The sequence below is a fragment of the Rhea pennata genome, chromosome 1, assembly GCF_028389875.1.
Source record: "Rhea pennata isolate bPtePen1 chromosome 1, bPtePen1.pri, whole genome shotgun sequence".
Classification (NCBI taxonomy): domain Eukaryota; kingdom Metazoa; phylum Chordata; class Aves; order Rheiformes; family Rheidae; genus Rhea; species Rhea pennata.
In genome coordinates, this window is record NC_084663.1 from 120955118 (window position 1) to 120969855 (window position 14738).

At 40.0% G+C, this 14738-nt stretch overlaps 1 protein-coding gene across 2 annotated transcripts in view; it reads left to right on the forward strand.

Moving 5' to 3' along the window:
- BACE2 (beta-secretase 2) overlaps positions 1-1517 on the forward strand; it is a 73560-nt gene extending 72043 nt beyond the window's left edge. For both annotated transcript variants that reach the window (XM_062573738.1, XM_062573754.1), the window contains 2 exons: positions 207-339; positions 1247-1517. In XM_062573738.1, coding sequence (XP_062429722.1) covers positions 207-339; positions 1247-1333 — 220 coding nt within the window. In that variant the 3' untranslated portion in view covers positions 1334-1517. The remainder of the gene's footprint in view (positions 1-206; positions 340-1246) is intronic.
- The last annotated feature ends 13221 nt before the right edge of the window (positions 1518-14738 follow it).

A 14738-nucleotide genomic window follows, 5' to 3' on the forward strand; every position in this document is an offset into this window, starting at 1 on the left:
GAGGAAGAAGAAAAGAAGGATTTTGCTTTGTGAATTTCATGGTGTGCTACTAAGCTCTCAAGAGAGAGAAGGTTTTAGACTTCTCCTTGCTTCTGCTGACCTACTATGTAAACCCTGAATCAACTGTCGTCTTTTTCAGCTTTTCTCATCATTTTTCTTTCCCTTTTCCTGCATTTTTAACACTTTTTTATGCTAATTTTTTCTAGGTTGAAGGATGATGCCAAAAAAGTTTTAGAAAAACTTGGAAGTAAAGAAATACAGAATATGAAGTTTAGGTCAAGCTGGGCCTTTGTAGCTGCCAAAGGCTTCAAGCTGCCAGATAATATCCAAACAGAAAAGGTCAGGTTCATTATATTTCCACTTTGTATTTGTGTGTATTTCAGGTATGCCTTTCAGGTACAGATTTAGTAGTGGAGCTAAAGTAAGTGTAGTCTTTTTAGTAGGTCCCAGTTGTACAAAACAAGTTCTCTGATGTGTTCTCATTTGGATCTGGGCCGTGTACAATAAGACTTTTACCACACCGGCACTAAATCATTTTCTGACTGCTTTTTCTTTCTACAGCATATTTACAGAAATGATAAATGATTCTAGAGAGTCTCAATTTTGAAATATCCAACCTGACATGCTGTACAGAGGCTTACATTTTTTTCTGGAAGGACAGTTCCAAGGGCTGCTGAAAACTCCAGGCTGCTTGGTCTGAAAATTGGGATGTCTCATATTTACTGTGCAGGCAAAGCAATGACTGCATCACAAAGCTGGTCTGAATAACTTGCCCTCAAGCTTCAGGAATATTAAAGATGCCATTTATATATCATATTTCTGTTTTCATCCGGGACTTTGTTTTATCTGCTTGCTGTAAGTCCACTGCTGTTCTTCCTGCATGACAGGGAGATAAACAGAAATGAAAAGATCGAACTCAGAATTCTGTTCTCTTTATGACACTGAGTCTCTCCAAAGGCATGTGAAATTTCCATAGTTAATTTACCGTTAGTATCACAGAGCCTCTGCAGGAAGAAAAAATCCATTTAGTCTGTTATGACATCCATCTGGGAAATAAATACAGCATTGTATGTAAGAGAGATACTGGTGGAATTTTCAGCCATTATGACAAGCAAGATGCCCAGCATAACTGTTAGCTTCGTAGTCTTACTCCATTTCCCCCCTTCTGTTATGCAAAATGTGACAAACTTGTTTGTAAAAGGTAAACCAAACTTCTTTTTTTTTGTCTTTTTTTTTTTTTTAATAGATAAACCATTCTGACAATAACAACAGGTATGGTGGCTGGCCAGCTGAAATCCAGATAGAAGGCTGTATCCCAAGAGACCTGATCTGAACAAATGAATATCTTACTATAAAGACACTTCTTTATTTTTATACATATGACTCTAGTAGGTTGCTTCCTGAAACCTACAAGCATCCGAACAGTAATTTTGAAATAGGTCATATGTACAGTTTTTAAGTATTCTGTCTTCACAGATTTTACTCTGATCTGAAAACAAATAGATATTTCAATGACAAGTGGAAATAAAATAGTCTGGTTTGGAATTACTGTTTTCAGGAGATCAGTCATAAAACTCCAGGTTTATTCTAGTTTTTGTTGTTTGTTTGTTTTTACTGTGTATTTTCTTCTGATTGTCTTTAATATGAAAACAGCATTTAATCTAAATTGTAATATAAAATCATTAGCAATAAATTATTTTGATGTTAGTGTATTAGCAACTCTGCATCTCTTCAGAAAATGTATGGAAATTGCTGTTATTTTAGTTGAGCTGTTGGTTTTGATGATGTAACAACACGGAATAACAGTATTAACACCCAAAGAGCAAGTTATTTGAATTATTTTACCGTATTTATGCTAAAAATCTACATCATTCTTTTTAAGTATTTTCTCATCCTGTAAGATTAAAAAAAGATACGTCTTCATGCAAGAGTAAGTGTTATCCATGCTAGCTGTAGAATCAAAGACGTGTTGGAGGGAAACTGTAGAGGTCTTCTGTTCAATTTCCCTTTTACTGAAGCAGATAAATATGTACAGAACTTTCTTAACTGGTGTTCGTGTGTTGTTGGTGTTTGCCATTTCATATTCAGAAGCCTCCCATAAAGCAGATTCCACAATATATTTGAGTTGTTTCTTTTAGCATTTCACTGTTACTCTAGCTATTCCACAAACATACAGAATTGATGTAAATATCCTGTCATAGGCTAGATCAATTACAAATAGCTCTGTCTATGCTCTTTACGCTAGTTTATCATGTGTATGAAGACTGTCCTCATCAGCTGTCATCCCTAGACTGAACCTACCTGATCTATTTTAATCTTTCTTTACATTTTTCTCAACATTAAAACTTTAATTTAACGTTCATCAAAAACTTCCTTAACATGCTGTGCTTCAAATAGGTCACAGCACTCTACAGTTATTTTCTGTTGTCCTCCACTCTAGACTTAGGGCAGGAGAAAATCAGAAGTGATGACCTGAGAGTGTGCTTGTCAGCAGCCAGAGCCTCGTTCTGCTCTTGCTCTCTGTGCTCCCAGTTGAAGGGCCCTCTGCAGTTCTCTTTCTACCCTTGTCCCAGCAGCCGCTGTCTGCTTGTAGGCACTGCTGTTCCCAGTAGCTTTCTGATAAGAAGTCTCCCCTAGTCTCTAAAGCTCCATTTCCTGCTACCAGTTGGAGAACTGGTCCATAGCCCAGAGACGCTACCAACAAAAGCAGTTAAATTAGTTTGACATGACTTGATCTTGGCAGACTCACAGTGGCTGCTCCTTAACACCTTGCTGCTGATTAGGTGGTTACAAATTGAGTATTGAAATACTTGTTTCCATGTTTTTCCAGATCTGTATCGTGCTTCTGTTGTTGTTCTGCTTGTTCAGCTTACAAGTTTTGCAAGTCAGGGGCTCCGTTTTGATGTTTTATACATTTAATAGTAAATGCGTATGAACTGTTGTAACACATGCTGAATTTGTCCTCATTCTTGAAACTTAGTGATTTGGATGGGAGACACAATGTTTGCTAGCAATTGCAGACTACTTAGCAGTTAAGAAAACTTCTCTGCATCTGCTGCTCTTTCTTACGCAGTCCCATGTGCTTTGTGAAGAGAAGAGTTGATCGTAACAGCTTCTATCATTCATGTGAGCCTGTGTTTGGACACAGTTTTCTGGAGTACTGAAGATACTTGAGTGCTTGCTTCTTGGAAGGTTTGAGTAAGTAGGTTCCAGCTGCTTTTATGTGCTTCTTAGGGATGTTGCAGCCTGGCAGCTAAATCAAATCTCTCATGTGCTTCTGATAGAGAAGTCTGGCCAACTGTATTTTAGCATTCCTCTCTGCCAGAGTAATACCAAAACATACGGCTTGTGTATATTCATTTTCTTGAAGTATACATATTCATATGCCCAATTATTTATTCAGGAATGTTCATGTTACTATCTGAATGCTTATTCCCTTAACTGTAATCACTTCTGCATTAAATGCCTGAATTACAATAATAACGGTAAACACTCCTTAGCATGCAGGCTCTGAGATAGTCTTGGAGCTCTGCAGTTTGATATTTACTGCCTTCTAGTCTAGTCTAAATTAATATTAAATCAACTACAACAAATTTTGCATCAATTTCTAGTCAACGGTTAACATGAAGTGTACTACTGCATTATCCTTTTGTGATAAAAAGCAAAATACAAAGTACACCCTTAGCTCTGGCATCACTGAGCCTCAGCAGAATCTTAGCTTACTGCTCTTTTGATGGTGTACAACCCTTGCCACCATGAAAAGTCCCCCTGAAGGAACTGATAATGGTATTACACTGTTGTCCACTTTTCTTCATAAGAAAGCTCTGGACATTTGATTCTGCACATAAATCCAGTGGATAACTATTCTGATATAGCCAAGAACAGCAACAATGATTACAAGAGTAATCCTTTGTGTTATTAGCATTCTCACAGCCATATTCAGATCAGATATTGCTTGTTTTGGTTCTGTGTGAAACATCAGTGTCAAAACATTTTTTGTCCAGGTTGTGTTAGTATCAGTGGCTATTAACTGGCAGTCTTCTAATTTCTTAGCTATTCAGGTGGAAGCATCTGCTGTGTACATTATTTATCATTGATTTATAAAGGGAGCATCATCTCTGGCCGCTTGTGCCTTGCCTAATTATTCCAAAAGAAGATTGATGCTGTTATTTCCAAACAGTGAAGGAGTTGGTTGGTAGTGTGTCACCATAAAGCAACTTTCCGGTATGCCATTCTTTACAAATGGACAACACTATGAAGTGCATGATGTTCTCTAAGTCACAGATCAAGCTACATGAGAGTCCCTGGGAAATGTTCTTTAACTCCATCGCATATGCATTTTCAGAAATGCAGCTGAGTAGGCTCAACTGCGTGTGTTAATAATATGCAGTGTTAAGTAGGAATCATATTTGTTTCCCATTGCTAGTGCCACAGTGTTTAATATGAGAGGCAGAGAAACATCAAGTACTTTGATACCTCTCTGGTCTCAAGAAGTCACAAAAAAGCGATCTCCTGAGTAAAAAGGTGCCACTTTTCCAAACATTTTCCGAGTAGAAGCAATATTGCAGAGAGCTGTTTTGAAAATGGTATTTCACTTTTGCACACAAATGAAGCATTTAAAAGTGCTTTTTAAACTGGAATAAAAAGCATTTTTATGGAACTGTAATTTTGAAAAATTAATCTGGCAAATGTTTTTGGATTTAATCTATTTAAATATTTAGGAAATTCCTAAATATTAGGAAATTAAGTATTTAGAATTCTTTTAGGGTGAGGCCATAGGATGTAGATATCTTACGCAGATGTCCTTACATTCTCTGTCATAAGCTCTAGGTCACAACCAGGCTTCAACCACAGAAGTTAATGCTGTAAATGCCACATAATGCTGTCTGTGTTGCATAACGCTGTCAATCACAAAAGCGGCAGGTTGGAAGCAGGTAGGAAGCAATTTGCTTTGCTCTCCTTGGTCCTAAATGCTGTAGTCATCATCACACTTCACGAAATACTTCCAGAACAGAATGAAGTATCACCAACAAGAATGAGACTGAAACCTTTGGAGAGGGTGAGCTTTTTCTAAATCACAGTACACAGATCCGGTGAGAAAACATGAGCTTTAGGCAGCAACATTACTGAGGGCTTGCTTTTTTATATTCAAAAGGAAAATGCCACAGTAGGTGGCAGCAGTGTCTTTCCAGACCCTGGTATGTCTTGTCTGTAGAAATAATGAGCACTCTTGCTGAGAGCCTACTAAAATTAACAGGTATCTGCTCTGGCCATACTGCAGTTTCACTTACAGTTGGGAAGCAAGCTAAAAGCTTTGCTTGTAACTTGCTAGATCTTGGTTTCCTACACTTTGCCACTAGCAGGCTTCCAGTTCCTTTTAATTGTCTCTACAAGGGTATGAGGATGTTAACTTTCAAGAGAGGTTGGAAATTACATTTTTCATAACAAGCTTTTTTCTATTCCTTTTATAACTTTGGCATGTGGCATATGCTTAAGAAATGTGCATTGTTTTTAAGCAGCCTGACTTTTGGGACACATTTAGGTTTTCTTTTGAGATGCAACCCCTTGTGTCATATACCTACTGCAGCTGGAAGTATAATTGTAGTATATGGCTTTAATGTAGCTGGCTCAGGTGCAAGCTGCAGTAAAGCTGCAGTAGCAAATGCCTCCATACAGCCTGCATAAACCTTCCTGGGACCCAGACAGCAACCTCAGCACGTAGCTTAGCACTGAAACCCATGGTTTTGTTAGGCTTGCTGGAGCAATGTTTGTCTAAAGTCAGAAGTGTCTATACCCCTAATTCTAGTCTGTGTAAGCTGTTATAATCAGCAATGTGTGTATCACACACATTGGATTTGGATAAATATCAGGGCTTGAAGTCTCAATAGATCACCTTGTTCACTAGAAAAAAAAATAGCCATGGTACTGCTTCTGCTGAATTCAGGAAAAAAAAAAGGGGGGGGGGGAAAGAAGATGAATAAGATAAGTAGGAAGACTTGTGCTGGAGTATTGTTCTGAATGTGAGTTTAGTTGTTAATCAGAGAAATGCTGGTTGGATTGGAGCTCTGGAGCTCCAGTGTTGTGCTCAGAGCAGGACTGTCACCACCACTAGGTTCAGCCAGCTATGGCTTTGTCTTCAGAGTGTCAAAATCCTCCAAGGACGGAGACAGTGCAAGTTCCTGGGGTGAGCTGTTTCAGTAGAGTCCCAATTGCTTGGTTAGGAATTATTTCCAAAAGTTCAACCCAAACCTCCCAAACCGCACTTTGTGGCTGTTATTTTATTATATGGCACTACTGAGAAAAGTTTGACTCCAAAACCTTTGTCACCACCACTCAAGTAGTAGCAGGCAGTTACTAGATTAGTTCTTTAACCTCCTCTTTACTAGACCAAAAAGCCCAGCTCCCTCAGCCTCTCCTTGCAGGTCCTGTGCTCTAGACACCTGGTAAGCCTGAGCCCCCTTCCCTGGACCCTCTCCCAATTACTACTGAACTGTCAGGGGTTGGGAGGCATCACGCTGCTTTATGCTGTACTAGATTCATGTTCAAATATTTCTACAAGTATCTGCCTGTTGTCCAACGTTGCTAACAAGAAGAGTTCAAATAGGTCCCTCATATCCCCGGACCATGTTTTAGATAGAAGCAGTTAGAAAAAATAACCATCATTTCCACTTCTCCCTCCAGTGGAAGTGTGACACAATCAGTCCTATAATGAATGGAGTACCTGGACAGAAGTTCTTTTATTTCTCTCAATTTAAGAGAATGAAAAGTGTTTCAAGATCTTGACATGTCGCTTAAAACTTCCTAATGGATCCTTTGCAGTCCAATTTGATGGCAGCACTAGGAAATATTGATCGAGTAATAGGTAAAACTGTTAATACTTCCAGTGTCTCAGTGGTCAGTAACTGTAACTTGTTTGTGTAATGTCATCTGTCTCGAAGTAGGAATTTTCCACAATTTTTAAAAGAAAAGTATAAGAAAGGAAAAGTTCTTCAGCAGTGAAAGAACATTTTCATAGTCTGTGTTTAAAGGCAAACTCCCAGTGACTTCAATCCACTCAGAAGAGTGAAGAGAAGCTGATGCTTTTATTTACACATAATGCCTGGTAGGAAGTAATATGTGAGCTTCGTATCTCTAAACCTCTTCCTAGCAGCAAGTGGAATGCTGAAAGATGACTAAAAGTCAAGAAATTAAGATTGGTGTTTTTAATAATGTTTTAGTAACAGCAGTTCCTCCTATCCTGGGCATGTGAAGTTTTGATTTCATTTCTCTGCTTTGATACAGGACAACAGGGAAGGAAGGCATAACTCGGGTGGCTGGATTTTTTCCTGGGCGAGATTTTTAGCAGCACAGGAAATGTAGATCCTTCCCCTCACATGCAAGGGTTACATTAGCAGCTCTAATGTGATTTTCTCCCTGTTCCAAAACAAGAACATAGTAATGGATGCTTTAGGCTGGCCTGTCTCCAGTGCAGGTCTCATTAAAAATAAACAGTATGTTTTTAATAGTTATGTTTCACCAAAACCAATATTCATTTCAACTGCATATTTTTGATAGAAGTCTTCTGCAGTTATGCTTTCTATAGTTGTTTTCTGTCTCTTGGGCATTCCCTATCAGTGAGTTCTCAGGGATGAGCCTGAACTTCCCAAGGCCAGGAGGTCTTAAACAAGTTGTATTTGGAAAAGAGGAGTAAGGTCTTCAAGTGAGTCTTTTCAAAGGGTTGTATGTGCTTTGAAGTTACATGAGGCTTTAAATCCGAATTTTGCTCCTATCTTGGCTCATATTGAATATTATTATTTGATATATATCATCTTGGCTCATTATTGAATATCTCATCATACATGGCCAGATTTTTTTGTCTATAAAGAGTAAAAGGGACAGAATTAGACCCTAAGTAAACATTTCTGGACTTTGCAGCCAGAACAGAAAACACCATGTACAGCTAGTTTCTGAATTTGCTTCTGATAGGCTACAGGATAGAACTGGAGTCCAGGAGCTAAGCTGTGCTTGCTGTGAGACACATGTCCATCATAGTGATAGATGAACTCATCTTCTTGGACACAGTTTCCCTTTGCTGTCTTTGGTTGCCAAGTGTGATTTAGTACTTAGTATTAATCAGGACCTTCAACACATTCCTTGCTTGAAGCTTTGTAGGCATCAAGGCACTAGACCTGCCCACTCTGTCATCTGAAGACAAAAACAAGTTCATTCCAATGATTTACTACAATGCGTGAGTAAGGTGTAGGGCATACACACCAGATTTTCCTTCTTGAGGTAAAGATAAACATGAATTGCAAATGGAAGAGCAATCAGTTCAAGGCCCTTCTTTTGAGTAGTGGCATAGAAGCTGAGTGGAGCCAGTAGTAGTAGAATTTTTATATAAAAAAAGGTAGACGATGACTATGGAGTCCTTTAGTGTAAGACATAGAACAAGTAAGAAAATATGAGCTTTCCTCATGTAGGCCTGCTCAGTAAATCCTTTAAAACTGCATAGTTACCTGTGGTTCTTCTGCTGCAAGAGAATATTTTTGGTAATTTCATGTAAATCGGCTGTATATTGGAAGTGGGGGTGGCATTAACACAGTGTAGGTGAGTTCTATCAGGGGAAGAGGGTTTGTTTGTGGGGCTTAGTGTTTAATACGTCTCTGTATTTTGAAGCTTGTGTGAGCCGTATCAGGCTAGAGTAGAAAATGCAATCATTGCAAACTGAGTAATATGAATAATGGTGTATGTTAAACATTTTTGGAAATAATATCAAACATATTGAATCAATTTTTACATAATATAAATTCTTTAAAAGAGGGGGACCAATTTATCAATGTAGTTACATCAATGTGGCTAAGGATTGGAACTGAGTTAACTAGAGTATTAAAACTGTTCATTCAAGGGCTATTGAAAGCTGTTAATAATCATGATGATGAGGATATCTAAACTGTTCCCAGGGGAGAATGGATCTTAGCATCTGAGTATTTACAAGCACTTACATTTTTCCCTAACTTTTTTCTACCTCCTTCATATATGACAAAAGGAAAGGGATAAAAGAGCATTTCCCAGTGCAGCTAAGACAAATAATGTCATTTGCTCACAGCATTTCAGGATTAGAATTTGTAGGAGGAGCCTGAGGCCTAAAAACAGTGCTCGTAGTATATCTGATTGCACATGAACTGTTCAGGTGGGTCTAGCTTTGCATGTGCTTTCTCTGTTTCTGTTCCTTTAATCTTGTTACATTAAAAATTACTGAGATGAGAGCTTCAATTTATGTAAATTAATGCTCTGAACAGCAGAATAAATGGTAGCAGAGGATCTGGCAGAATGGCATGTTAGCAAAATACATTGTGAATTAAATCAGTATTGTCTCTCCTCTATGAAAGATGTCTATAACTCCCAGCTGTTTGTTTTTCACTCCAGCAAAACAAACAGAGTCACACAAACACAAAGCTGTGGATTTTGAAAGAACGAGAGTGCTTTCACCCATCTCGGGAATAAACACCAAATGAGACAATTCTGTAAGGAAATCTGCAGGGCTGATTACATGCCTGAATTACAGCAGCTATCTCATACACATTTTCAAGCACTTCAGAAATAGCCTTTTTGTAAGAAACAAGACCTGGTCCCTGACTGATGCAGGTATGTTTCATTGACATGTTATTCATTGACGTGTTATGAATTAACTATATAAATGCAAAGCAGTAGCTTATGTTATGAGTCTGTAAGTGCAAATTCCTCTATGGGAAATTCCTAGGATATTGCACATCAGCTTTAGCAGTATTAGAAAATTACTGGCATACTGGCATATGCATAAATTTGAGGACTAGAAGAGGTTAAGTCATGATTTTGCTCCTCTCTGGAGATTTGTGTTAGAGCGGTTTGGCGATCTACTCGAGTGAAGCAGAAGCAGGCAAAGACTGAGAGCATGTCTGAGCAAAGGAGATGCACAGTACTCTTGTCCCCTGCTTACGAAAGGTGTAATAAACCTGACAGTAGCAGGAACTGTAAAGAGAGCAGGTGAAGAAAGCTGTGTCACCGTCCTGCCTAATTATGACTCATTCACGTCTGGTCTTGACAAGAGCCTGGTCAAGAAGGGATAGCACTGCTGGAGAAGGGGAAGTTTCCTGCAAGGGAAAGGGCATCATTTGGGGTATAACTTTCTGTTTTGAGAGAATGAAGATGGCCTCAGTTCGGTATACCCCAGACCCGCTAGAGCACGAGGCACCTTGTCACTAACAAAATTAGAGCCAGCCCCATCAGTTACAGTATGTGGTAGATGTTAAGATATTTGCTATTTGGCTGCCCTTTAAGAGAAACGCGGTGAATTATGTCATGGGAAGTCCTTGACCATTCAGGTAAGTGTTGTGAGAACAGCTGCACAGTAAAATCTCCTTTTATTGTGCATGTGGTTGTTAGTCAAAGGAATGGAGGAGGAGTGCAGTGAGGTGTGCTGCCAGGTTGGGCTCACGGTCTCGAGGCTGTTACACTCGAATCCGTGCAAGAGGAGAGCTGTGGGCAGCAGCAGGGAAGTTTTCCTTCACTTCTTTGTCACAGTACTCTACCTTTTCTGGGAAGTACGTTTATGAGAACAAGGCTGTTCTGTGTCAAAGTCTGGTCAGTCTTCAACCCCTCCTCCTGGAGATGGCTCTCTGCAGCGGTAGTAACAGCTAGCTGTGGACATTGATTTGGGGGACAGAGAAGCCCATCAGGAACTGAACCTTTTGTGCCCTCCACCCTTTTGTCTTTCATGAAATGGCACCTCAGGGCTTTAGAGAAAAGTGGTGGAAAACCCTTTCCAGTTTGTTCATGTGAGCCATCAAAGGTGGGGCTGTCTGTGAAGCAGATGAGATTACTCTAAAGCAGTTACTGGGTATGTGCAGTGGCACTTTTAGGCCAGAGCTGCTGAAGTGGACAGGGATATGTGGAGCCCTGTTAAAATTCTGAGGTCCAGACACTTCACATGTTCCTAAAAATCACCTTTAGTTTGTCTGTGCAGAAGAACCCAGGCAAGTGTTGATTCTACAGGACTTCTCAGCCTATGAAGTGACCAGTCATGCTCATCAGATCTTTTGCAACCCTCCGGCAATGACTAGAGAACAGTATAACTTACGTAATCAATATAAAAAGCTACATCATAGAAAAGAATAATTGTGTAACACCAACCATTCAGGAGGAACTCCTCATTCACCATAAATATGACCCCTGGAAGAGTTTCCTTATTTTCCTGAAACAGTAAGACTTTCAGCACACTCTAAAGAGCAGTAAGTTAGACCCAGTTTTAGACCAAGTTTGCACAGCATATAGAAAAGCGGTCCGAAGAGAAAGGCCTGCAGTCAGACCTTTCACTGTCTCTGCTGGAAGCATGTCCTGGCTCCACGTGTTTGAGCCATTTGTTCTTTACAACATGCACTGAATATCAATTATTCTCTGTATGATGTATTGGAGTGTCCTTGAGAGCAAGTGCTAAAGCAACAGACAGTCTTAATAGTGAATTATAAATATTATCTTACAGTATAATATCTATTTACCAAATAACTCCTCTTTAGATAACACCGTGCACTATGTTGTTGGTCCTGCACATACAGAGACTAACTACTGAAAGTAGCAATTAAGGTCCTTTTTTATCTATAAGGGATTTTTTTTTAATCAGAAAGTAGCAACTATCTTGGGCTGTGAATGAGAGGAAAAGACCCAGCCTTACATCAAACTCACCAACAAACTGAGGGCCCTCAGAGCAGAAGAGGATCTGGCTTTTCCAGCAATTGTAGGGACTGGAGATGAGAGTTTGGCAACAGCTCTGTCCTAGAAGCCCTATCTGTACTGCTGTTCTTAGAGACTGTGGTAAGAATTAACTTCATCAGCTTTTCATCCCAACTCTCTTGCAGTACTGTGGCGTGCAGGGGCAGCTTTGTTTTGTTTCAGGGTGCATTTTGCTTCAGCTCAGCTATGTGCTTTTGAAGCAAATCTCTGGGTTGTCTCCAGTCACAGCATTTTGACTCACATCACAGAGGAGACTCAGAGGTGGATTCCTTTTGGATGAAAGTAGGCTAGCCGACGTGCTCCAGGAGTGCACCTAATGCTCGCAGGTGTTGCTCACAGGTATACAGTCTTTGAGACCAAACAAGACTTAGTCCAAAGTAACCATTCTCTCTTCCAAGAACTATTAATAGTGTGGGCGTCAGGACCGTAGCACTAGGTATTTTGCCCCGCCAATGTGGGCCAACACTGAGGGAGCACAGCCTAAGCGTGCTAGAGAACTGCAGAGAGACACAGGCAGTGTCTAGGATCCCAGGGACAAGCGAAGCTGAGCAAGGTTGTCAGCTGTGACAGGCAGTTTTTGATATTTGCTTCCCAACCTTGTTTGTTAAACTGAGTTATCTGTTTGTTAAACAGGGCTAACTGTAACGTACTTGTACATGGGTATATATGACTGTGATAAGCACCGGAGTTTGAAATGAAGGGGGATTAAAAGCCCAATCAGAAACTCCTCTGTGTCAGTAAATGTTAACCACAATGAGTGTTAGAGACTTTGATCTTTAATGCTTGACAACTACAAAGTAATAATGGGTGGTGTCTTCAGTTTTAAAAGATTCAGGAAGCTTTACCTGGCTTTCAAATGCAAGGCAGAACATTTGCCTTTCATTCTTTCTACAGGGCTAGAGGTTTCAAGTGTTTATTTCCATGGTGTTGTTTCCATATGTCTTTTAGAGCTCAGCCTGAAGACAATCAAATGCACAGACCAGTTGGAAGGGTACTTTATGCAGAGATGGGTCAAGAGCCTCATAGACCCTCAGAAGCAGCGAGTGAAATCTGAAGAGGTGACCATAACTTGAGATAGAAATAACAAGCTTTTAATCTTGAGCCTTGTCCTGGACTTGTGTCTCCTCTTCAGCTTTTCTGTGTGGGAGAGTGCCTAAAAGGGTCCAGGTCACTGAAACTCAGTGGGCCAAAGGTGTTCCTTGCAGTATATGCAGAGCTATCAAATAAACATCTGTGCATGTGTGCACTGCACCTTTATTAGTACTTTGTGATCCCCTCTCACCTAGAAAAATGTGATGGCACAGGCACACCTCACAAGAAGCAGCATATCCTGAATCTCAGTGGACTGATGGTTTCAAAGCAGAGGTGCACATGTATAGGATAACAAAGTGAAGGTTTGTACTCTTATGTTCTTTGGTGCTAATGTTTGGTATTTATCAAGTGTTACATTTAAAACACATTATGAAGTAGGAAGAAAAAATAGTTTTTGAAATAAAGTGCAGTAAGGAGGTTGGGAGAATTGCTTTGGTTTTGCTTTGAACACACTGAGTACAGAAAAAAAATCAGTAAGGATTTATTTTCTCTTTTGAATTTTTTTCTGGTTTGTCTGAGTAAGTGCCCCTATGAAGCACTGAGCATTGGTACTGGATCTCCTCTCTCTAGTCTAAGATTTAATGGCTAGTAGTGGACTTACTTAGCCAAGAATTAATATCCATTGAAATCAGGTTCCCACATGCCAGGAACTGCAAGAGCAGCTGTGGGAGACTAGCCACAAGATACTGAACCCAAAAACAGCAGAAGAAGGTTCTGGCTGGGAAGCTGGTGTATTTATAGGAGTAAAAGTGAAAACGTTTTGATCTTTGAAGAGTTTTCCTGTGAGCAGGAGGGTGGTTTGTGCAAAGGCAGAGAACAGAGCCATAATTTGTTTCCCAAGAACAGTGGATATAGAGCAAATGAGGTTAGCAGGGAGCAAGACTGCAGTGTGCAGTCATGTCTGAATGGAAGGAAACAATTCTGTAGACAGGACTGCTATTCCGGGAACAAGGAGAGTTTGATTAGGATTGTGTGAAAGAGATTTCTACAGAACTGGGGTTTGAGTTTTAAAGCCTCATGTGGCTCTTATTTTACGGATTCTTCACTTTTTTGTTCTCAGCTCCATTCAACCTCTCAAGCTTTTCTCATTCCCTATCCCTCTCTTGCTTCAGTTGAAAAAAAGAAGGAGATTTCCTTCTTGCTCATAATATCCCGGGGATGCTGCCTCTCTCAGATGAAAGCCTTGATTTTTGAAGGAAGTCTCAAATTTGTGTGCATGTGCACTGCAGAGTGAGCAAGGAGCCCATCTCCCCAGCTGCTCTGTTCCCCTGGCAGCTAGCAGGTGATTTAGTCCAAAGCAGAGCTCTAGACAAATACAGGACAGGCCACCAGGCCAGGCAATTTCAGGAGCAAGTCTTTCCTTTCCTCCCACTATTTCTTTGTCTCCTGCTCTGTGAAGTTCATTTACCTTCAGATTTTCTCTTGAACAGGAAACCCTGGAGAAATTAGCTCACTCTTCCATGAAAATACAGTGTAGATCAGTGAGTTTTAGTGGTATAAGAGACCCTATAAGCTTAATTGCTGTTTCTAAAAGATTTATAATGGAAAAACTCAGAAGCCCACTGGCCTCACAGAACAAAAGAACTTGGACAAAGAGTTTTACACAACATTCAGCCGTGGTCTGCATTTGAGGAAGGAACAACGAAGAAAGGTTATATTGCTGTAGTTAGGAAACTGAAAAGGATGGTATCTGCCAAAATTACCTTCAGGGCCTTGTTATAATGATTTTCTCCAGGAATAGAGAGGCTTGTGAGAGGGCTGAGAAATGAAGTGATTCTCAGACAGCTTCTCACTGTCACTTGCCAAATAGTACCTCTAAACACGCTAGAGGGAATGTCCTCCTCTGAACATGGAGAAGATGCATACTCACGCATCCTCATGCTCATGCGTACTCATATCTC